The 24,054-nt window shown below is 41.8% G+C and overlaps 3 protein-coding genes across 5 annotated transcripts in view; all 3 read right to left on the bottom strand.

Moving 5' to 3' along the window:
- Positions 1–2,587: 2,587 nt before the first annotated feature.
- LOC118447456 (sodium-coupled monocarboxylate transporter 2-like) lies at positions 2,588–6,001 on the bottom strand. The gene is made up of 9 exons (XM_035879425.2): positions 5,776–6,001; positions 5,367–5,679; positions 4,542–4,887; positions 4,280–4,434; positions 4,047–4,187; positions 3,801–3,909; positions 3,430–3,651; positions 2,851–3,344; positions 2,588–2,762 (listed from the first exon to the last, which is right to left on the bottom strand). Exons 2-9 carry the CDS (start codon positions 5,579–5,581, stop codon positions 2,654–2,656), a joined length of 1,791 nt encoding a protein of 596 aa, XP_035735318.2. The 5' UTR covers positions 5,582–5,679; positions 5,776–6,001; the 3' UTR covers positions 2,588–2,653.
- A 115-nt stretch (positions 6,002–6,116) lies between these two features.
- Positions 6,117–24,054, bottom strand: part of LOC118447457 (uncharacterized) — a 42,168-nt gene continuing 24,230 nt past the window's right edge. Inside the window, exons 3-6 of the mRNA XM_085664320.1 lie at positions 8,529–8,670; positions 8,199–8,430; positions 7,689–8,078; positions 6,117–7,588 (exon numbers count right to left, since the gene is read on the bottom strand). Coding sequence (XP_085520446.1) covers positions 6,659–7,588; positions 7,689–8,078; positions 8,199–8,430; positions 8,529–8,670 — 1,694 coding nt within the window. The 3' untranslated portion in view covers positions 6,117–6,658. The remainder of the gene's footprint in view (positions 7,589–7,688; positions 8,079–8,198; positions 8,431–8,528; positions 8,671–24,054) is intronic.
- LOC118447468 (uncharacterized) lies at positions 14,187–17,349 on the bottom strand. 3 transcript variants are annotated; one of them, XM_035879453.2, is made up of 5 exons: positions 15,700–17,349; positions 15,377–15,544; positions 15,122–15,320; positions 14,933–15,025; positions 14,187–14,623 (listed from the first exon to the last, which is right to left on the bottom strand). In XM_035879453.2, exons 2-5 carry the CDS (start codon positions 15,496–15,498, stop codon positions 14,357–14,359), a joined length of 681 nt encoding a protein of 226 aa, XP_035735346.1. In that variant the 5' UTR covers positions 15,499–15,544; positions 15,700–17,349; the 3' UTR covers positions 14,187–14,356. The 3 variants fall into 3 exon arrangements, with proteins under 3 accessions (XP_035735346.1, XP_085520437.1, XP_085520438.1); XM_085664311.1 differs by lacking the exon at positions 15,700–17,349 and having other exon boundaries at positions 15,377–15,671; XM_085664312.1 differs by lacking the exon at positions 15,700–17,349 and having other exon boundaries at positions 14,574–14,709; positions 15,377–15,675.

Here is a 24,054-nt window from a genome sequence, read left to right as displayed (position 1 = left end):
GCCTCTTGTATAATCTTTCATAATACCTCGGTAGATTGCACAAAGTTAAACCAATTAATATCGATATATGGTATACGTAGTAAAATAAGAGGCGTATAACAATTTAATACTATAATAAATTAATACGAATCTTCCGAAATTTATTTAGAAGTCGACAACGGTTCAAGTGTTACTTCATTATTTTATCGTTCGTCGATCTTGACATTTACCATCTCGTATCTTGGTATTTAAGAAGTAAGATATATTACTATACACCATAGCGCAGAGTTTCACATCTGATCCCGAGTACGAGATAAATTAAAACTGTCCGATTCTCGGCTAGTGTTTCGACATATTTTGAAGACGCTCGAATTTGTCACACGCGCTTCGTCGCTTTCCTTAATATTTTCTTTCTTCGTTGCTCATGCATCATCGCACAAATTGCAGCATTCTCCCGATGAAGGGCAACCAGTTGCTTGAGCCGACTCCTTGCCATTTCCGTTTCCATTGCCATCCCGTCGAACCCAGTGCTGAGTTTATCTATGGTGCCGCTTATGTTTGCTATAATATCGAGCAGCAAAGCGTCCTTATCCTTTTTACGCGTTTCCAAGCCGTACCGCTTGCTCGTCAATAAGGCAACCAGAGCGATCATTAACAGTATGGACGATCCAAGAAGACCTTTGTATGGCAACGACATCATTTCCAATAGGACATACGTGTCGTAGCATTACTCGATCTCTGTGACGTCATCGCGGAACAAACTTTGAATAAATTATATTAACGTATTAGATTACAAATTAGAGATTAGAGGGACGATGCACAGTTATCGATCGATCGATCGATCGATAAACAACGACGAGCAATCTCGTTCGTTCAACTATCTCGTTAAAAAGAATTACTATCTTACTATCTTACTGCGAAATGATGACATTTTCTTCTTCTTTCGATTTTTTTTTTTTTTTTTTTTTTTTTTTTTTTTTTTTTTTTTTTTTGTTGTAAATCCAGCCGGACCGAGGGTAAAATTTAGGGAAAAACGTCGTTCAATCGAAAATGTCGAAAAGGTGCAGCACGATGAGATAATAGTCGAGAGATCGTCTCGTTAAACTGTGAACCGTTTCCGTTCTTTTTCCGGCGCGCGAGCCCGCCCCTACGTTTTTATCTATTATTAAAAGCAAGACGGCAGTCTAACGTAAGTAAATATTCCACCTCCTGAATCGTCCTTCGGTTAATATTATTTCTGGAATTCGTTCCGGCGTATTCGCATTTCGCATTTCGCGGAGCTCTCCTCGCGCTTTCCCTCGAAGAGTATCTCGAGCGACGAACGTCAAGTCGAAGGAATGCATGTCGTTTCGTCATACCGACTAAATCCTATTTTACTCGTTATCATCGGAGCGTCCGAGTTGCACCCAAAATATTTCATTTTTTTTCTTTACTGCAATCAGCGACTCCGATCGGAGCTTGATTTGACCAGTCTGTTTGGATAAGAATTTCTTTCGGTTTACACGACACTTTGATCGTACAACGAGCACCGTACACTACTTCTCCTTCTACGATTCTTTCAAGTCCTGGCGATTATAAACATTGCGGTCGATCGAGCGAAAGGAAATGGAAGAACGAGACAAGAGGCAAAAACAGAGCGCACGCGGCTGAGAGAAAGTTAACCAAAGCGAGAGCGATCTTATGCGTGCATCGTTACGCCGCGTATGTACTTGTTGATCGTGTCACGGCACGGCCGAGACTCCCTCCGTTCGAGATTTAACCGACGACGAGAATTGCTGGTGCTTACTCCACGTGTAGGCGCGGTCGTTTTACCCTCGAGGAGGTAAGCGAGGACGACCGTCTACCTCCGAGCAGCCGCGAGGAACGTTTTACAGGGCTGTATCATACCGTTCGATCTTTCCCCCATCTTATTTTCAATTTTTTTCCCTCATTTTAATTTCTTATCACCGAGTAGAGCCGAGTCGAGTCAAGACGAATAGCGAGATGAAATTTGACCAATTTTCCATTATTATTTTCAAGATTATTTCTCGATCGTTATTGTGTGTTTTGTTATTCATCGTCGTCGTCGCCGTCGTCGTCGTTGTCGTCGTCGTCGTCGTCGTCGTCGTCGTCGTCGTCGTCGTCGTCGTCGTCGTCGTCGTCGTCGTCGCCATCGTCGTCGTCGTCGTCATCGCCATCGTCGTTGTCGTTGCAACCGTCGTCTATTGCATCAAAGCGATTAATCAATTAGCAATGGATTCTTTTTTTTGGAAACACAAACGATCCTTTCCCTTTTCAACCTCTCTAAGAGGAATGTGGCTGGTGATGGTGACGATTTTGAAAAACGATACTCAGCCCGAAGACGAATGATTGCTCTTCTAATACGGATTCACCGCGACAGGCCGTTTGAAACGGTACTGCGTAGCCGAAAATAGCCGGGATTCGTCGATGCGTGCCGAGAACGGCAGGTCGACCGGCGCTTGCGCTTGCAAATCGATAAAGAAGCTGCGTGTGCTTTCTATTTGGTCCACTCAGGATCAACCTCGATTCTCTCTGTACTGTTCACGTATATTTCCATTCAAGCTGCATACATACATACATACACAGATACATACACAGATATACATACATTCATATATATATATATAGTATTCGTCTTGGTAGGATACGTTCCTTTTCGTCACGCTAATCGTCTTTACTCGTTCAATTTCTTTATTATTTGACGATCGATGTCCTTACTCATTTCGAATTCCTCCGGCATTGATTTTAATGATACTTCCGTATATTCTTTACGTGGCAGGAACCTACGAAGAGCAAGTATTAAAAATGATGCTGATAAGAATAAATTTGATGTGTACGTAAGAATGGTCATAAGTACACCTTTCCATTCACCTTTTCATTATCGGAGATATATGGTCAGGATCGATTTCAGTTAGATCGACATTACCAAATAGATAACTTCCAATAACACCTACTACAACGACAATTAGCGAGCCTATAAGGGTAAAGTACATAAAGGATATCTTGAAGATGCCCATTGGTTCTTCGTTTAGCGTTAACGGGGCTCGGGTGGTGCTATCTGTTTCGTTTAACGGATAAGAACATCCCTCGACGGACACTGGCAATAAAATCTTATGAATTTGTCCATTTGCTATGTACCATTCCGATCCTCCGGCTAAGAAAAACATAACTATCAAGGACACGAAACCACCTAAAAGAGCTCCTTCCGCATTGGAACATGGGAACAACATTCCGAGTAGAAATAAACCGAGCCAAGGGCCATCGGTTACGCTGCGTATGCTAATGGCCATTTGGAAAACTGTCCCTAGATGTTCGACGATGAAAACTAAACCTACCGAAATTCCGCCAATGATAAGTACGATTATCTGTCGTGGAAAAAGGAAAAAGAACAAAAAGGAAAATAAAGCTTATTCTTAAGTCACTCGACGGGATTCATAATGCGACACCTACCTTCATGATGGTAGCTGCTCGAGCTTCTTTTTTTGGTCCGTCCGGTATCCAGGGCTCGATAAAATCTTTATAGATCGTACCGGACATGGTGTTTAAGCTCGCGCTCATTGTGGCGAGAGCTGCGCTTACAAGACCGGCTAAGAACAAACCTGGCAGTCCTGGTACGTTTCCTGCCACGTCCATTACGTAATAAGGTAAGATTTGGTCAGCCCTTTTTATTGTCTTCGAAATAACATGCAAATGAGAAAAAGAAATTGACAATCAAACGATCTACCTATGTGTATATATACATATATATATATATATATATATATATATATATATAATATCTGTATAATAGGTATACACCTAACGAAACGATTGTCTCTAACCTTGGAAAGCAAAGGATCGCAATCATAATATTTGGCGAATATGATTAATCCTGTGAAAACGGAAACGAGCTTAACGACGATCAAACCCACAGCTGTTATGCCCAGCGCTCTGTTGTAGATGAACGAAACAAAATTTTATGATTTTTTGTTGTTTGAAAGAAGAAGAAAGAAAAAAGAAAAGACACAATGAAATTTTCTCGAATTCGAATTACGTAGGTTAATTTACGTGGGTAATTAGAATCTTACCGTTTCGCATCTCTTTCTTTTGGTACAGAAAGGTACCTCTGAACGCATCCTTGATGTATGCCAAGATGTACGAGCCACGTCGTCGTCATTCCTATCGTCATTCCCCAAAATGTATTTCTAGCGTAAGGGCTGACATCCATGCTAATAGAACAATCGCGTTCATATGAGACGACGTTGAAATAATAAATAACGAAATAGAGTTTGCTCTTAGGATTATTTCTCGATGAACTTACTTGAAGAATATTAAACGATTACCCATCTCGGAGCGTTTCCATACTTCCGATACTCCGCCAACAGATTTTATACCTAAGATAAGAACGGCGAATAAACCTCCGACTGTAACAGTAAACTGGATCGTATCCGTCCAAACGACGGCTTTTAAGCCACCCTACAAAATTTGAGTGAAATATAAAGCGATATTTCAAAGAATATTTAGGTAATGTTGTTACAAATTTATCATTAAATATGCGTTATAACATTTGGATGTTTACTCACTATGCTCGTATAAAGGATGCAAACGGCGCAAAGGACGGGTGTAATGGTATGCAGACTGAAATCGGTTACTTGAGAGAATGCCAAAGCCGGTACGTAGATTACGATGGGTATATACATCAGTAACGATATGAGGAATAAAAGAGAGCAAAGTATCCTAACCCGCCTGCTGAATCTGACTTCCAAATATTCAAAGGTACTGGTTAGTTGGAGTTTGAAGAAAACCGGCAAAAATACGTAAGCACTGATAAAGCACGAAAGGATCGACGTAATAACGCAGGCCGCATATTGAGTTCCGTATTGATAGACCTCGGATGGTACTCCTAATAGCGTAATACCTGATATATGGCTGAAAATAATATGACGATATATATATACATACACACACACACACACACACACACACACACACACACACACACACATATATATATATATATATATAAGATATGTCGATGTATAATGGATAGGTGGATATTATTTTCAGTCCAACCGATCGTCCGAACGGTTCAAAGATAACGAAACGAAGATCGTTCTCAGATAATGAAAAATAAATATTTTCCTTTGGATTCTTTAAATAGTCATTACTGATAAAAGATAGTAAGCGTAAGAATGTCGTTACGATTTGATCGTTACTTTTGAGAGATGAAATGACGCGCTTATTCCTTCCATCTTTTACGATTATCTATATCGATAGTAGGTCATTGTCATAGCACTGCGCTTTCATTTCTAAGAAAGAGCTTGACTTTTTGTCGAAGCATCTATGTAATGGACATTTAATATTCGTATCATCGGGATCGTACTTTGCATAGATAATCGATCGCTCACCTGGCTATTAAACTCATTGCTATTGGGAAGAATCCCATTCTCTTTCCACCTAAAAGATATTCCATGGTTGTGTCTTGCTTGCTGAAAAAGCCGAAATAAATTCCAATCAGGATGCTGACCGTTAGAATCATAGCGAAAAGGACGTAATCGGTCCATCCGAAAATGAAACGGTCAGAAATTTCCGGATTGAGAATCGACGAATCGTTGAGAGACATTTTCAATTGCACGCTTTTTCCGTGGGATACAGTAGATAGGATAAGTAGGTATAGCACGTACTTATACGTACGTACGTACGTACGTCGCTGCGATTTATCTAAAATTACAAAATATAATTTAGAAGTTATATCACATTTTCATGATTGCCTTTGCGCATCGTTATTTTCTACGGAGTACGGTATGTCATTCTTACCTTTGTTACGCTCTTTTCCTTCGAAACTCGTTTCATCTAATACACGATGGACATAACAATTCTATAGTTTATACCAAGTAATTTATGTATACACAAGTAATATATAGGAGCTAAATATGTAAACAGATTTTACAGATCCTGATACTATAGAAAGAGGTGATACATAACGAAGAAGTAATGGATTCGTACGGAACCCACGGAAATACTAACTCGCAAAGTGAAGCACATGATACGGTAGCTCGAATGATTTCGTCTACGGGAGTAATTTATAACGTATAGATAAGGGAAATACGTATATTTGATGAAAAATATCTAAAATGATATAAAAGAACGCTGTCGGATTTATTTCTTTATTAGTTTCTTATTAGTATTAGCATTATTCTTGCTTGAAGACAGCCGAGATAATAGGCTATTTAAACTATAATATACCATATACTTATTCTTGCACACACACACACACACACATACACACACGCACGCACACACGCATGCACGCAAAGAAAAGAAAGAGAAAAAATAATCGTAATATTATGTATATACAAATTATGTACAAGATTCAGAAGGAAACCTCAACTCATCAGGTTTGTCTCACTCGGCGAGGCCAAAAGGATTGTACTTTGAGTCACTGCTTGATATCGTTCGTTCACCAAAGCTTTTCATTATTTCTTATAAATATTCTCGAATATTTTTTTTTTATTTTTTTTCTCTCTTCTTTCCGTTTCTTTTTCCCATTTTATCCTACGAACGATATCCTTGAAACGAGTAGAAGCTAAGTAGATACATACTAAAGTAGGTACATACTGTGTATTCGCGTACATCTAATAAGTACATACGACGTTAAACTTTTTTAAATTTAACGGACAATCAAATTTATATCACAAAATTATAACAGAAGACTATCTGTTCGGTAAAAATAATGGAAAAAGAGAAGGACGAACAGGGTCAAGTGGACGGATGTCCGATTGAGTGAAATCGCCGAAGAAGCAAGTCCATATTTAAGCCCTAGGCTTTTCCTAAGATATACTCTTAATCTAGGATTGCGCGAATTTGTTGATCCGCATTGACGAAGCGGCATATCCCAAATGTCGTCATCTCTCGGACTTAATCGCAGAATGTATTGACCCGACCAACTAACGCCAATTTTGGCCCTTAATCGAAGAGTGGATGGCGCTTCTATGGCTAGAGGAACGCAATTACTGGGCCATAAGGTAAGAGGTTTCCCTGCCTCTTTGCCAGCACATCGGTCAACTATCGACATATCTCCTGGAACGAGAACGCTCTCGGCTACGTGAAGGTCCAACTCCGTCGTCCCGGAGGGTGTACTCGAGGATGTCTCTGAGCTCGTTACGACCTCTTCATGTTTTTTATTGCCCCTGAGCATAGCGGCAAATGATTCGATCATCGAAGGTCGAGCGTTTCGAAAGAGATGACGATACGCCCCGTCCATACTTCTTCTCGATCTATCCTTTAGCCTGTCCATCGAAGGATACCAAGATAGTTGAAATAGTTTCGCATTATCTTTTTCGCGTTTATATCTTCCGGCACGTTGAACGTAGCTCCCTGCCGCAGTGATCGAGTAAGAGAAAATGATACATCGTGGATCTAAATGATAATCCCAACGACCTGTCCAAAGTTTGTCGCCGGAATAAATTTTCACGCGTCGTCGAGACCATAGACCACCTTTGACGCTCTCGCATTGAGAGCTTATCCAGGAACCACCGAGCAACGCTGGAAGTGGCGCTACCTCGTGTAACAGAGGTGGATTATATTCCGTTCCTCGGAATATACTACCGCAGATCGGACATTCGCTTGTCTAAAATTTGTAAATGAACGTTGGAAGAGAGAGAGAGAGAGAGAGAGAGAGAGAGAGAGAGCCAACTTACAATTGGTAGAAAACATGAGCATATACTTACGGTATCCATGCGGATTAACATGGTAGATTGTAACGACGTGGCTCGACGAATCCATGGGGATTGAACGTTCGGTGGCACGTTTGCAAGCGCCAATTCGACTTTCGATTTAACGTTTGAACCAGGGACAACGTATTTCTGATCGAACTCTTTCTTTTGCACTCTTAGCATACTCAATTCGTCAAACTCGATTCCAAGCGTTTCCAGACAGTCTATCGCTTTTCCTTTTTTCGAGAAAGGATAACTTTGAAGCGAATTATATCTTGGACCGTACCAGGAAGGAGATTCGAATTGACGATGAAGACGCTCGTAAATTGGTTGAGCCACGTACGGACGCCATTTAGGTTGTAGGCTACAAGTGACGTTTAATCTATGCCCAAATTTATTCGCGATCTGTGTGTGAAACGTCGCGAATAACAGGAGAGTTGGCAAATTAAAGGCGATCCATAAGGAGTACCACATATCGTGCATTAGAATAATCTAATTGTAATAGATATTTCTCGTTTATATTACCTGACGATTCAATGGTACAATATGAACAATGTCTATGTGAAATTTGGTATCAGTCGCACCAGGTATCAATGCGGATGGTAAACCAAGTTGGATGGATCCACGTGCTACTACGGTGTGCGTTGCTATGCTACAAGATTCTTCGGCATAGTGATAGCGCAGTAACAAGAACGTGCCGTTTTCGAAAAATGTATACTTTCGAATGATATATTCTGGACCGGCGCGTACTTCGCATCTAAGAGAAAGTTATTCGCTACATGGATCTTTGATATCAGAGGATTTTTATCGATTTTACTAACGTATATCGTTTCATAAGAAAAAAAGCAAACTCACTCTTGAGACGACCATGTATAGCGTAGCCTAGTTAGACTGTCATCTTCTATTATGGCCCGATCTTCTCGGACGACCTTCTTGATAGCTGCCTCACACTGATCCTCGTTGTTTTCCGATCTCCATGTGGTCGCCTGAGAAATGCCTGAGAAATAACAGAATCGATAATATAATTAAAATGATCTCGAATTAAACGAAAAAGGATCGCTTTGCCGTGTTACAGTTACCAAGTCTAACGAATAATAAATTTTAGGTAAAAGGGAAGGTTAAGTTAAGTTGGGGGGTTACGTTTATCGATAAAATTTGCTCGAATATCGTCGAATACCGAGGAATATCGGATAAGCGTCAATAGGGGCGCGGACGAATAGGTTGAAAAGGTCGCAATTTCTTTAGAATGCGATCCTTCAAAAATCTGAACGACAAGATCCTTTATTCGGTGAAAAAAGATAGATTAACAACGAGTTTAAGAAGTCAATAGAGAGAAAAGTTGTCGCGGCTGCTTAACATTCGATCGCTTTTGCTTCACCCATCGAGGTTGGTCGTCAGCGTCTATCCTTTCATTGTTATCGTTTCGATTGGTATTCCAGTCGAATCGAATCTCGACTCGACGATAATCACGTCGGCGGATACGATGCGTGCAGTTATGCGTCGTCTTTGCTTTTCGTATATGTTATTCGTACGAAGACGCGTTACAAGATCTTTGAATACTTATGTACCTTGTTCACGGAAAATTTACTACGCTATCACAAACGCTAAGATAAAAACGATTAAAAAAGCCATTTTGTGGGAAAATACTAAATGCGCTAAAAAGTTACGAGCCACTGATCCTACGAACGAGTGAGCGTAAAAAAAGATATTAGTACGTACCAAAGATTATTAGTGGAGTAAGGAGCTTAATTATCCGAAACATCCTTGTGTTTGTGTGTGTGTGTGTGTGTGTGTGTGTGTTTGTGTGTTTTATGGGGAACGTTATTATCGAAAACCTTATTTTAAAATATTATGTTATTTGATGTCTCGAAGGACGACGTTTTTATTTATTAGCGACGAAAGTTTCACTATTCGTACTTTTCAGAGAATACTCTCTCTGACCGACCTACCCCAAGATTATATAGTCTTGTCCCCACTCTCTCTCTGTCTCTCTCTCTCTCTCTCTCTCTCTCTCTCTCTCTCTTGCTCGCTCTCTCATTCTCTTTCTTTCTCTTGTTCATGATCCTGCGTTGATCTGGGCCCGAAGAAGATATCTCGAAGGTAAAAATTCTCTTTTTCGTAGGAAAATCTTTTCGAGGAGCCCCGTTGTAAGGGTTACCTCGAAAGCGTTTCCTTGCTTTTTTTTCCTCGTCTGGTGGGCCATTCGCGTATATGAAAAAGAGAAGAAAAGAAACAAAGAAAAACAAATCATTGGATAGCGGATTTGTCTTTTTAATATTAAGAAATAACTCGAGCGTTGCTAGATCGAAATGAGAAAAAGTTGCGTTTACCTTTTATGGCGGCGAGGTCTCATTGTGCCTACGTACCCTCGGCTTTTCGGCAGTCATCGTAGGTGGCCAATAGTAGATTGAGAAATCTGCCTTATTGGGTGGGCAAAAGGGCAAAGAAAAACATCTGCTCCCTTGGAAGAATTTAACGCTTATTTAGAATTTTCTCCAACATCTTTTTCTTCCTCTTTCACATATATAATATCACGTATATACATAGCATACACGTATGCATACGTGTACACATACGTGCATCACCTTAGAGAGAGTCCTGCGATAAATAACAGATCGGGGACAAAGTTTACTTTTTACGAATGATCGTAAAAGATAAATACGTCAAATGGAATATTTCTATAGAAAAAGGTCAGCTTGTGTAAGAGAACTTTAAAGGAAACGATACAATAAACATATCGAATTTTCATTGAAAATTTCATTAATTAGTTTGAAATTGATTCGCGCACAAGAAATTATCGCTGAAGGAATTGTAATTAACGCTTGTCCATTGTAAATTAAATTAATTATCTGATATTTCTTTAGTATGTGAAATAATTTACGCAAAATATATCCGCGATCGTTTTAGTTAATGGCAACGTTTTTATAAATTCTCTATCGACGATAAGGTCGATCGCGTTATTATCGACGACAGAGGATGATTTTAGTCTTAACCGAGGGATGAAAAGAAAGTACGGTAGCGCGCTTCATTTTCAAATTATTCCGCGTGTACATTTGATCGTTCGAAGATCGATCGCAAGATGGCACCAGGAGTCTCTGCGGTGGGAAAAATTCGAGCGATCGACGTCGTCGTCCGAAACCATGATGGCCGAGGCAGCGTTTGCTATTTCGAGGAGGGTAACGCGAGTGTGTGTCCTCTTTATCGAGTGTTAAATCAAGCGAGAAGCTCCCAAGCCCGGCGAAAGCATCCTTTAAAGAATGACCGACGGTCCGTCGCCACTCGTGAGTAATGACAATCTTTATTAAGATTTTTATAAGATGGTACTCTCGAGGAGGATCGGTCTTTCGTTAGGTTATATTCAGATTTTTTTCAGACTCGTCTATATTCTTACGTCAAACGATTAACTGCATTAGCGTTCGATTATAGACGATTAACGGGTAGAATCCTAATGGATTTTGCGAAGGAAGGAAGAAAGATAAAAGTGTAAGAAATTGTTCGACGATGAGCGAATTGGCAAATTGATCTGCATCTGGCCGTTCTCGATTATTGTCCTTCGTCAAGCGCGCGCGCGCGCGCGCGAGAGAGAGAGAGAGAGAGGGAGAGAGAGAGAGATTCGCGATGCATACGATACGATATCAAAAGTTTGAACGCGCATACGCGAGCCGCAGGTTCATTGGCCGTCAGCCGATTGACGTCATTGCTTGACAGCGACTGTCACCTGTTCGGACCGTTGCGCCTCGTTCGGCCCGTGACGTCATTGCGCCGCGATGATGCAATCGAGCGTTGCAATCTCCGCTTCTTCCAAGCGAGCGAATAGGAAGGATTATTCGCGGTCGCTTCTCTTATGGCTCTGGATTACCTTTCAATATCTCGTCTAATCTTCTAACGAACTTCGTCGAATTATGTCCTAACGATCGAATATATATCTTCATACGATCTAAATCTTTTGACATTAGATACGCATGCGTCCATTGGATTAATAAAAAAAGATAAGCGATCAAATTTATCGAGAGATATTATTTTAGTTTCTTTTATGGTATCGAGACTAGATAGAGATTTAAAATGTCGACTCGACTAAGTCGGAATACATGATATATAAAGTGGTCGAAGTGTTTTTTACCAGATGGCGCCACGTGTATGATATTATACGTGTATGTATTATAATACGGAGATAATGCGTTCGATATTTGAAACTATTTTAAAAGCTTCGTAGTTTGCTCGTATACGAATAGGTTTACGTCAACAAAACGGGCGTAGAAACGATCGCGTAATCAAAATTTATGTATGAGACGACATTTGAAAGATATTTGACGTTAGCGCGAGATAGCGTTTAGTGCGTCATCCGCGAGCGTAGGCGCGGATTCCGTGTAGGTGAAGTTGTCATCGCGTCCGGAATAGCATCGACGCGCGCGCGTTCAGGCTGACATCATTTCGACGGAATAATTTTATATTTGTTTCATATAAGTGTTCCATATATGAAAAAATGCGGTCGATGACTCATTGTCAGCTTCGAACGATCAGCGCCGATGACGTATCGCATTTTTTCTCCCGTCAACTTGTCGTAGAGTAGTGACCATAGCAGAGATGTCTTTAGCAAAGTACGCGCAATATGAGATGGAAATGTAATTTTGGACACGAACGCGTCTTATTCTTATTCCGAAGGACTATCTTAAATAATGCGAAACCCGTGTATGACGTATACAAGGTGTAATTGCAAGGAACGCCTGAAAATGACACCAAATGATTCAGACTTCCTCTCTCTCTCTCTCTCTCTCTCTCTCTCTCTCTCTCTCTCTCTCTTCTTCTTCCTTATGTCCACGCACGCTCTGTTCACGTCGATTCCACGTACACTACATCTGCATGTTAAGTTAAATTGGCTTGGAGAGAACCGAAGCGTGCGCGCGCGCTCTCTCTACTGTGGAACATACATTCTCTCTCTCTCTCTCTCTGCTTTCTTATATGGTTCACGTAAGTACCAACGAATAGCTAGAACGGATGGATATAATAGAGGAGAGACGAGCGCGCGCCCCGTGTAGGACAAGTGCGCCTACTCGAGGTCCTACTACTAAGTATCCATTTGCATATATCGCAATTATGTCGAACAAGACGCGCGATCCAAATGGAAGGCGCGGCGTCTCTAACTGATCGCGATCATTCGCATTGGTCCAAGATGTTACGCTTCTTCTCCTCCCTTCTTCGTTGTCTTTTGAAATTCCGCTCTTACGTTTATGCAGCAGCGAAATTCCGAAAGAATATGATAATCGCGCGATGCGCTCTTTCGAGATATCGGGATTAAGGATAATTAACTGGTAAATACTTAAAGAAACACTTAGAGACTTCGTTAAGCGCAGTCGTTCGAGTCCAAGGATCGGTACCGACTTTGCCAGTATCGTCGCTCGTGATCCGATTAGCCAAGTTAATGGATAGAAATAATCGCCTTTTCGCTAAATGGAACGACGTGTCCGTATACGTAGTAATACGTATATTACGTAGAAGAGTCTTTGTTCCTTATGCCAAGTATCACGTCGAGTTTCGAGAAATTTCTTAAACGTCCTGTGCGAAATTTTATATGATATTAGGAAACGATTAGACGATGACATATTAAAATATATTAGTTCCTTTATTTACATTGGCTCTTTTAGATTTCTTTTTTAAATCTCTGAGATCCGGCTCGAAGGATTGCTAACGTTAGATCTAACGAGAACGTCCTGGCGCGATGTCGATAGTCGAACGAAAAGAGCATAATGATTCGTTAAATAATATCCGACATAATAGATAAATGATCGACCACATATAAGTGGATAGTAAAATGAATAAAAGGTAAGGTGGAATAAGGATAAGTAAGCGATCGTCAACCAACCGTCAACAAGCGGCGGAGGGCCACGTAGCCGGCTCGACGTTTCGGAATTTCGCGCATACATCCGAGGTGCCGTAACGGATAGGAAACTGCACGATGTTGATGTCGTAGTCCGTGTTGACGAAAATGGCGTTGACAGACGGTAGGTGAAATTTATTGGGTAGATCGTCCTCTTGAATCTCCCCGGTTATCGGATTCGTATAAGCGCAACGCGTTTTCGCCAAAACGCAGGCAGTAGCGTTGACGAGGAGTTGGCTCAGTTTGACGTCTGTCAAATTGAAGCTTGGAAAGATTCGCAGGGCCTCGCCTACGCACTCACGTAACTGCGGAAAAAGTTGCTCGGAATAGTAGAGGATCGCGCGCCTCGACCATCTCGTATATCATATTTAGGCGCAATATTATTTAGGCTCAACTATATATATATATATAACTATATATATTATATTTCTTCTTTTTATTTCTCCTCTTTCCCTTAGCCGCACACAGTGGGAAGACATTATATACAATGGATCGTTATATTCAACGGGTGTGTGGTAGCGTCAGGCTTGATGAGCGACGCCTTACGAATAATGAGAGAGGGAGAGAGAGAGAGAGAGAGAGACGACTTCCTCCAAATGTCTATATTATAAAAGAGATAGAGGCCAAAAAGAAAAGTGTGTCGTTCGTCGTATAAAAGGACTTTTATATACATACATACAGCTTTTTTGTTGTTTATACAATGCATTCCATGGGATGGGATTATCGTATACCTATCTACACACCACCATCTACTTACACGCGTAAATACGTGAGTACGTACGTATGCGCCTATATACAAGGGGACTTATTACAGTCGGCTCTTGGTGCATGTAATTAAAGCGTCGGAGACAAAAGTTTCTAATTGGGATTTTCGAGGACTTGCAGGATTCGTTCTGGGATCGATGGGCTCTGCTCCGGGTCGTACGGTAATGGAATCGGTGTTTTGCCGTTCTCTGAACGCGCAAACGGCTCTCAAAGTGCGAGGATATATTTTTATTATAAAGCCGGAATTCCTCCTTCGTGCTTTCCGGCCCGTCGTTGTTCCTTCTTCCCTTATGGTTGCGCGCAAAGCATCCTATACAATATTTACATCGTTCGTCCTTTTAATAGCTTTATCATTTTCGAGTTGCACGAGGAAGAAAAAGAAAGTCGTGGAGCGTTCTATTAAGAAGATTTCTATTAAGAAGAGCGTTCTATTTATGTTTTCGATTTCTTTATCCTATTTCTGGTCTCTCTTATTTACATATTATTTTATTCAGAAACTCTGCGACATATGTACACCTGCGCGCACGCAGAATTAAAATTAAAGGATAATAGTCACGTTCGAACGAAGATGAAAAAGAAGCGAGAAGTGAGGAAAAAAAAGAAGGAGGTTGTACGTTACCAGCGTGTCCTTGTTCACTTGCCGAATGCACTCGAGGAAGGTACAATAGATCGTAACAGGACCGACACGGTTGTTCAAATTATTCGTCGCATTCTGCATAAAGGAATGATTTTATCGAAAATGTTAATAATAACGTCGAGTTGTGTTCGATTTCTCGAGTTGTCATCGATTTCAATATTATTCGCTTACTCTCAGATAGGCTTGGCAGTGACCGTAATCGGTATTATTCAGGTACATGTCCGCGCACGCGGACATTCTTAATAGCAAGGGATATCCCGTTGGTTGATTGCTCGCCCTATAAAAGCAACCGTAACAGGCATCGCGCAGCGTAACGTTGGCGCCTTGCGATTCGTTGCACAATTGATTCAGTAACTCGGGGATCCTTACGCTGTAAATTGATATTGATTGTAATGAAAAAAAGTGAGCGAACGAAGACCGACCTACTTTTTTATCGTAGCCAGGGAGCCGAACAACAACTTGGATAAGCCGTCTTGTATCAGAGCATCTCCGTTGTCGAGAAAAGGCGGAGATATCAGGAAAAGGAGGACCACCGGTAACCTCGCCATTACGGCTTTAACACGCAGAGTTTTGCGGAAAAATCCTCGCTCGGGCCTGTTTTTATACGGTAGATAGGCATCACGCATCGAACCGCGTCGCAAGGACGTCGTACTCTCGTTCGTTCGAACGAGCACAAGATAAACAAATAGGCCGCTCTATTATAATAACGTATTATACCTACGTTGTAAATATTGTGAAAATTAGTTTACCTTCGATAACGGAAGTTTTCGTCCGCTTTGGACGATGTCAAATCGGAGCACAATTATGCACGGTCGTTCGACGTTATTCGTTCTTCGTTGATTCGTTCGGGCCGATTATGAAACGAAATTTTCATTCTCCGTGTCCGTGAGAACGCGACATCATCCTGTTGCGAATGGAAAGCCTCGAAGGAAATGCTAGCCGCGAGCTCGCCTTGTTTATTTATCGTTTTTAACTCTGACAGTTACGCATAAGCCGTAACTTATTATTTCATGAAAATAGACCGTAAATAGGAGACAGGAGACGGGAAAGAACGGGCAAAAGGGGCGCGGGGTTTGTCGCGGATGCGATCCATCGGATGAATTCTTCTGTCTGGCTTGATTATTAAAATATATATCGACGAAAATGTCGACGAATACGTGCGTCGACTTGGAAACTCGTATTCGTTCATGCACTTTACCGCTTATCGCGAATAATTTTGCGAATCGTCGATTAATTTTATTCCTTAGTTAAAACTCTTTTGACAGTTTGCACCGATTATTTCTTCTCGTACGCTCTTCGTTAAGCGCTTATTATTAGAACCCGAAAATTGCTCGGAATCCCATCGTCGTGCGTGGATGCATTAACTTCGACGATAACTCGTCGTCCATCTAAAAAACATCGGTACTTTCATGTAGGAGATAAGAGGAAGAAAAGATGACGGAGACAGCGCAATAGTATGGCGCAAAACAAGCGCGAGCCTACGATGCGCTTTTCGCGTCGATGGATTTTAAACTCGGCTCTTCCTCGTTTTGAATGCCGACTCGATATATGCTTTTAACGATGAATTAACACTTATGACACTCACAGATATCGTCGAGCGATGCATTCGAAGTAGAAAATAAGGTTGGTAGAAGAAAATGAAAAAGAGCGGAGGGAGGAGGGAATTTGTACTCGTTAAAAGGTTATACGTATCGATTAAAAGTGCTCCCTTGTTTTACATGTGTTTAAGCGTGTCTCGCGCCTATTTGATAAATCTGCTCGCGTTCGATAAATTCGTTCGTTCGTTCGTTCGTTCGTTCGTGCACGCCTTACACCGAGTTGCAACACGTATCGGAAATAAGACCAGAGAGGGAGGACTTTGAAAAGTAATTCTGTCTCGTCGTTGTAGGAAATAAATTTTGGTAGATTTGGAATGGATTGGATCGAGTTACCGGTCACCGAACGAAGCCACTTTCGTCGAGAAGCAGAAAGAACGTTGTTGATCGACAACGACGCGCAGCTGTCATCGTCTCTCGGTGTCTCTCAAAGGCTCGCTCACTCGTTCGCTCTCTCTGACATTTTTCTTTTTCGCCCCCAGAGGCAACCTCGCGACGCGACGATGTTTTTAAGAAATCGCCGGGAAAATGCAGCTGTCGTCGCGACGGGCCTGGATATGATGCATGGATTTCTTTGATGTCACGTTAAATCCGCACGAGTGAAAGAGAACCTCTTAATTGGACGATGCTTTTCTACTGATGCTCCTCGTACGTTTCTTTTTTTTTTTTTTTTCTGTTACGGAATTACGAGATCGTCCGATCGTTGAACGTGCAACAAACCTTCGCGCGATAAAAGATTTATTCGCTCGTTGAATGTATCTTTGGTTGTTTAGCAAAAGCCACACGACGTGCCAGCGTACATAGCCTCTATCTAGATACTTCCGCAGGGGAGTATACGAGTTTCGAGGGAGTTGGGAAGGAAACTAGGCAGTCTACGAGGCAGCTTACAAGGAGAGACGATGCACCCGCATCTTTCCTATTTATGCGTCAAACGTTCGCTGTAAAGAGAGCCATGGGAGAGGACTTGCTTAAAAACAAGGAACGAAAGAGAGAGAGAGAGAGAGAGAGAGAGAGAAAGAGAGAGAGAGAGAGAGAGGGCTGGGAGAATTAGAGAAAATTCAAGAAATTCGGTGGCGACGCGATTGGTTCACACCAGCAGAGTCCTCCTCGAAACTCTTGGCGAACAATAAGGAGCACAAGGATTTTTGCAATATCTCGCGTTTTTAGCGTATGCTCTAGGGCATCGTATAGGGCAAGGATATATATGGGCAACCATTTACGCGTATCCGCAGCATATTTTTTCCAAGCGTCTGCTCTTATGGAATAGTTCGCGCGCGGCAACCCTCGACCGAAAAAGCCCGGCTGCTTGCTCGAGCTCGTTTCAGACTTACGGATCGTTAGCTTTACGAAAGCGAGGCCCCTTCGTGCTCTTTCCTACCTTCTCTCTCCCTCCTGCCTGCTATCGACGAGTATCGTAAGAAATTAGCGGTGTAACGTACGCCGCGATAAAAATCAGTTGGTTGCGCGAAAGGTCGCACGAATCGTTCCCGAGAGAGAGAGAGAGAGAGAGAATACGATCGTTGGAGGAAAGCGCATTATCGTTACCGTATCGTTAGATATTCCCATCGACATCGACCGTCCTTCGATTATTCCTTCGGCAATGGTCGAATATCGATTGGAAACTCGACGGTAGGGCGATCGTACGAACCGATTACTCGCTCGAGAAGAATAATAGATAAGAATAATGCGCGATCCTTCCTTATTGTTGGCTCTTTGAGACTCATGGTACTCGTTGGACCATGGTTAAAAGGGTTAACGGCCGTATCAACATTCCTATTCCTTTTTTTCGGTTCGGCTCCCCTTACTACTTTTGCCACTTGCTTCGTTCCTAAGTTGAACGTCGCGTGGGTATCGTATTACGGAAAAAACGCATATTCTCGGCAATGCAAATGTCGGCGATCGGTGTGCGTGACAAATGTAAGCTCGCGACACTTTTGAGAAGCCGAGAATACGCTCGTTAATTTTAACGACCCCATCGAAGCGATGCTTGTATATATCTACAGAGACACCCACATGCCGCCTCCGTTCGCACTCGTTTCTCCTCGTTTCGCGTCGATTCTGTTGTACCAATTGTCGCTGCCGATGCGTCACAACCTTGCGTCAAGCCCGTGTCAGGGCCCTACGTTTCAATCGCGATGCCTCGATCGCGATACGATCCTTAACATATCCGAGTACACTTAACCACTTAGATAGATCTTAGGACGCGCTCTTCTTTCTTTCTCGTTAACACGCGGCAGAACTTTACGTACCACTTATACCTGAGCCACACGATGGCGTGCCTCGGAGCCGCTTAAATCCCTATAATTAGGAAACAAGAAAAAAAGAACAGATAGAAGAGGAGAGCGGAGGGAAATCGGGTGGAACTGCGACATCATGGCATCGCGACACGTGTCTCACCACGAGCCACGTGTCCGATAGCTCAGAAGTAGGTACATGCGAAACGAACTCTACTATTACAGCCTGAAACGATGTCGAATAATTATAACGTTTTACAGTTCGCCTAACGAGCAACGTCATCCGACGTTTTCTTTCTTTCTACGATATATACGAGATTCTTCCTCTTATGCGTTTTATCGAAGAAACGAAAAGAAAAGTTTAAAGTTTGCGTTGCGACTTTGATCTTTTTTGATCCAGCTTGATCGACGTAATATTTTTATAATAAATCTTTCTTCCCTTACTTCTTTTTTTTCCTTTAGCGACACAAAATTGGCAAGATATTTGCCCGCATCGTGTCTTAATTGGTTTCTTTCACGAGGTCGTGTCGCGTAATGGAATATCGATGGGCTCTAGTAGTGCTAGAAAGGTGGGTAATGAGCAAAACAAACGAAGGGAAGAATAACAAAGGGTCTTGTTTCTCCTTGCGCTTGCTTCTACATGAGAGAGAGAGAGAGAGAGAGAGAGAGAGGCTTCACGATAGCGCGTTACCATTCTATGAGAAAAATCGAGGGCGAAGTTTCCCGCTCGTCAATTCTCTCTCTCTCTCTCTCTCTCTCTCTCTCTCTCTCTCTCGACGTTCTAGAAAGGGCGGGAAAGGCCGAGCAAGGATGGAAAATGCAGAGAGAAGCTACGAGAAGATACGACGATGACGAGGACGACGATGAGCACGGGGGTGGCGGCGGCGGTGGCGGCGGCGGCGGCAGCGGAGACGCGAAATGGTGGGAGTAACTGCTGCGCCAAGAGTGGTGGCAAAGCGGATCAATACTTTTGTACTCAGCCTCCCTTGGCCTCAGGACCGTATCATACCGTTCTCTTGACGTAATCTAAGCACGTGCCTTTCCCTCGCGTTACGGTATATCGACTTTGAATATTTCAGACGATTTTCTATTTTTAGTAAGATTCTAGATGACTTCGAAAGAACGATCGTTTTGTTTTCCCTCTTGTGTGTGTTTTACGCTCTTATATATTTGTAAAAGTCGTATTTGGCTGCATTAACGCGAGTACAATAAGACGTAGGTATATTAGATACGCGCACATAATAGTTTATGATTTATTTATTTCTTTTATTCCGAAGAGAATAATAAAGAATATATGGTTGTTCTTATACGTTCCCTGCTTTCGACTCTATCATATAGATTTACAAAATAGAATTTAGACTTACAGAATAATCGATTATCATCCCTTATACGTATTAAAATGCCGTGACGTCGTTAGAAAATTTAAAGGAACCCTGTATATTCGTACCATCGAAGCGACCTATTCTATCGCAAATATTAGTTGATCATACGAAGAAATGCGTTAAAAAAGTACGAAGAATTAAGCTGTTGGTATCGATCGATCGTCGTGCAAGTCTATCGGTTCAAGTTTAAGGCAAAGTTAAGGCGTTTAAGCTGATGGATTTAATGCGCCAACGAGATCACACGGCACTGCGTCAATCTCCACTCCGACGACGAAGCGTATACGTGACGTAGCTTAGTGGGGATGGATGACGTCAGCGGTCGATACACGCGGTTCTGCTCCTCGAGTACTACGCTATCGCCTACGTCTGGAGAGAGAGAGAGAGAGAGAGAGAGAGAGAGGGGTGGGTGGCAAGGGGTAAGGAAAAGGGGAAGGCAAAGGAAGGGGTTGGAACATCACGGGCGTCTCTCTCTTCCAATCTCTCCTCTCTTCTTTCTTTCCTTCCTTCCTCACACCCCCGCCCCTCACCGCCCCTTTCCCCTGTCTTCCTCATCTATCCTGGCGCAATACGAGTCCCTGAAAATGGTCTCTTCTACTTGCATTCCGCACTATTCCTCGTAAGCGCATGGCCTTCGTTATTGCGCCTCGAGTATTACGCAAAGAAAAGTGGAGAAAAAAAATGTTTCGCCTAGTCTGGAATAGGAAAAAAATCGTTACATCTTCTCCTTTATCATTTCATTCCTTCTTCTTTTATTCTTTCGTTCTAACATTCCCTTTCAATATGTAAATTGTTATTAACGAAAGTTTATCATAATTTTCAATACATTTAATAGGATTTCTTTCTAGGCTCTGATTAATGCTAAAACTGGCTAATGGGAGATTCAAAATTGTTGAAGGAGTTTTCTTCGTTTCTCGTGGTTCTCGCTTTTATAAGCATACGGCATTGGTTAACGTCACGTTTGGTAATCCGCAAATCCAATCGTCAGCTCCTTCGTAAAGTCTAAATTGGGATTTTTAGGATCCACTAAAATCCCGTTGGATTCATATAACCGCTGCTCGAGGACGCGCATCGTATTTGCGACGGCGTCGCAATTCTCTACACACTCATCCTCTTTATAATTGGACATAAAATCTTTTTTCCATGATCGATCGGACATTATTGTCCGGTCATTTCTCTAACGGCAGATCCGCCGCTAGCGATAGATAAAATTGAGCGATCGAGAAGGTCTTAAGGTCCTTTCCATCGAACGATTATCGCGTTTACTTTTTATCGTATCATAATTTCATTTCCTTCTCTTTTCCCTTGTTTCTCTTTTTTCTTCGACTCGCTTCGATGTTATTTAATCAGCTATCGCGTGTCCTTGATTTTCAAAGTTGCAAGTGCGCATTACGTAGCGTGAAGAAAAGATGTTGAGGGAAAAGCGAGAATTTCTAATCCATGGTATTATTATAAAGTCCGAGTCTTTCCGGACTTTTATCTTTTTCATAGCTTTTTTTCTTTTTTTTTTTTTTTTTTTATTTTTTTTTTTTTTCTATCAACTATCTCGAGAATAGGAAGAATACCTTTCTATCTCTGGAGTAATGAAATTTGACATACGAATCGCAAGCTCCACGATAACTAGAGAGCAATGGTTACTTTTGCGCACGGGATTACGTCCCCTAAAACCTTTAGGGATAAAAGATATTTTTAAAAGGTTTCCATTTCTAAAGGTCATTGCGATTCTCTTCGCAGTTGCCGTTCTCGTCGAGAGAAGAATCATCTAAGAAAGTTCTTGTTACGGGGCGCTAATATAAACTCGTAGAAGGGATGATCTCGAAGGCGAGAGGAAAAAGCATCTGGTCATCGCCAGTCAGAGATTAGTCATTTCGTGTTCGCGCAGCGAGTAATAGCGAAAAAAGTTCTTTCTGAAACATGTGCCTCGCGAGCGAATGGAAGCGTATACGTTTCGTCGTTAAGAACGGAAATCCATCAGAAATAATTGGAGCTTCTTGCCCTTGCTCGACCAAGGATCATTAGTCCTTTGTGGTCGCGCACCGTCGCTCTCTGTATCAACTTTTCATGCGGCTCGACCACGAAGACGGATGACCTACTGAGATTTTGCCTTTGCGAGCTGAAAGATTCTTCCTAGTTAGCTTCGAGGAAGTTACCTTCGAAGAAATAGAAAATCTCGTCGAAGTTTACGTTGAAACTTGTTTCAATCGTTCTATCAAAACGATAGCTACCAAAAATAGGACCCGTCAATATCATCAGAGAGATTTGACGAATTTGACAGGAGAAATTTCATTTGTAAAAAGCACGCGACAACTTTGCTACGAGTACGGTAGTAACACCGACGAACCACCCATCTTGTTATTGCTTCTTTTCGCGAGGCCTATTTCTTTTTCTCCCCTCGTTGATTACTTTTTTTTCACTTACATTTTTCTCGGGAGTTTCAGGGAGTTTCGTCGTCGAGAATGACGGATTCGATGTTCCCATCCCTGGATATATCTGTTAAAACGCGTGCACGGATAAATGATAAGGTTGCGCGCGTGAGCCCACTCGAGGAAAAGTATAAGTCCGAGACGAATGGTTCGGTCACGCAATTTCCCAACGTCCGGACAGATCTTTCAACGCTTCTCTTTTCTTTTTTTCTCCAATTGATGCCGTTGCTTATTCACGAGATAAAACTGGCGTGTTTTCATTTTCCCTGAAAGATTTGTCTTCCTCTGATAATCGCAAATCTTGATGATTCGCTCTCTCCCTTCCACAAAGTTACAAGCTCTTAGGAGAATTTTTTTCGGACGAGCAAGACGTTTCTTGACCGTCGTCTTTATGCTTTATGATTATCATATGATAATCTTTCTCTCTCCGATGATTTTCATATAAACCTTATGAAATCGTTTTGCGCCTTGGCCGAGCGCGCTGCTCTTCATAACAAAGATAGATTTTCAATCGCAACAATCCAGTATCCCTCGTGTTCGTTTCTATAACGTATATTTGCTTGTAAACTGAGTGAGCAATGCGTACGATTCGAGATTGTCCAATGTAATCGAGCTATGTATGCGCGATTTATCGTTCGCCGAGATACATCGAGATTAAAGACCGTCGGATCGATATCTTTAATCCTACGGTTGCTCTCGCGTATGTTAAAGTTTAAAGGGAACATAAGAAAATAATATACCTATTATACGAGAATATTATTCTAGGAAACGTAGATGGTTATAGGTATATAACAACGTATAACGTATATCTATACTCATCGCGAACATTTGTTAAAAGTGCGATATATACGTCGTCGTATTAGGTAGATGATGTGCCGTAAGGGTTAAACCAGTCGATTTCTATTACCGTATATTTCTATCTAATCGTCTTTATCTCGTTCGAATGTAGTAAGTTTCGAAAAGGCGATCACGTTCTCTTCCGGTCATTAGGAATCCTAAGAAAGAACAGGGCGCCTACTAAACGTTACGACGTGTATAATATGTGTGTGTGTGTGTGTATGTGTGTAGGTAGATGGTCCGCGCGCACTGGTATGGAATGGAATAGGTCTAAATAGGGTAACTACTATACCGATCGAGTTGGCGGCAGAACGTAAGGAGAGGGGCTAGCATAGTCGCCATCCTGTCTGGGCCATCGCGTGCCTTTTCCGCGTCCGCTTCTTCCAGGTTATACGTCGCCACATGAAAATAATGCGACGCGACATTATCGTTATTTCGTTAAATATCTTCGACTCTTTTCAAGATATTATATTTTCTGTTCTTTTCGCTACGATGCCGCATAATTTGCCTTCTTCTCTGTTCATTTTTTTTCTGTTTCTTTTTCTGTTTCTTCTTCTTTTTCTTTTTCTTTTTCTTTTTCTTTTTCTTTCAGACTTCTTCCAGACTAGACTTTTCGTTTATTTTCGTTCGCACACA

The sequence above is a fragment of the Vespa mandarinia genome, unplaced genomic scaffold, assembly GCF_050613455.1.
Source record: "Vespa mandarinia isolate Hongniang unplaced genomic scaffold, ASM5061345v1 scaffold_37, whole genome shotgun sequence".
Classification (NCBI taxonomy): domain Eukaryota; kingdom Metazoa; phylum Arthropoda; class Insecta; order Hymenoptera; family Vespidae; genus Vespa; species Vespa mandarinia.
The sequence above is the reverse complement of the archived record's forward strand: the minus strand, read 5'-3'. Positions and strand labels throughout refer to the sequence as shown.

Coding starts and splice junctions, on each gene's coding strand:
- LOC118447456 (XM_035879425.2), bottom strand. CDS start 5,581: ATGTCTCTCAACGATTCGTCGATTCTCAATCCGGAAATTTCTGACCGT. Junction 4,888..5,366: donor GCAATGAGTTTAATAGCCAG/GTGAGCGATCGA, acceptor TATTATTTTCAG/CCATATATCAGGTATTACGC. Junction 3,652..3,800: donor GCGATCCTTTGCTTTCCAAG/GTTAGAGACAAT, acceptor GTTATTTCGAAG/ACAATAAAAAGGGCTGACCA.
- LOC118447468 (XM_085664311.1), bottom strand. CDS start 15,576: ATGCGTGATGCCTATCTACCGTATAAAAACAGGCCCGAGCGAGGATTT. Junction 15,321..15,376: donor TCCCTGGCTACGATAAAAAA/GTAGGTCGGTCT, acceptor ATCAATTTACAG/CGTAAGGATCCCCGAGTTAC. Junction 15,026..15,121: donor ACTGCCAAGCCTATCTGAGA/GTAAGCGAATAA, acceptor TCCTTTATGCAG/AATGCGACGAATAATTTGAA.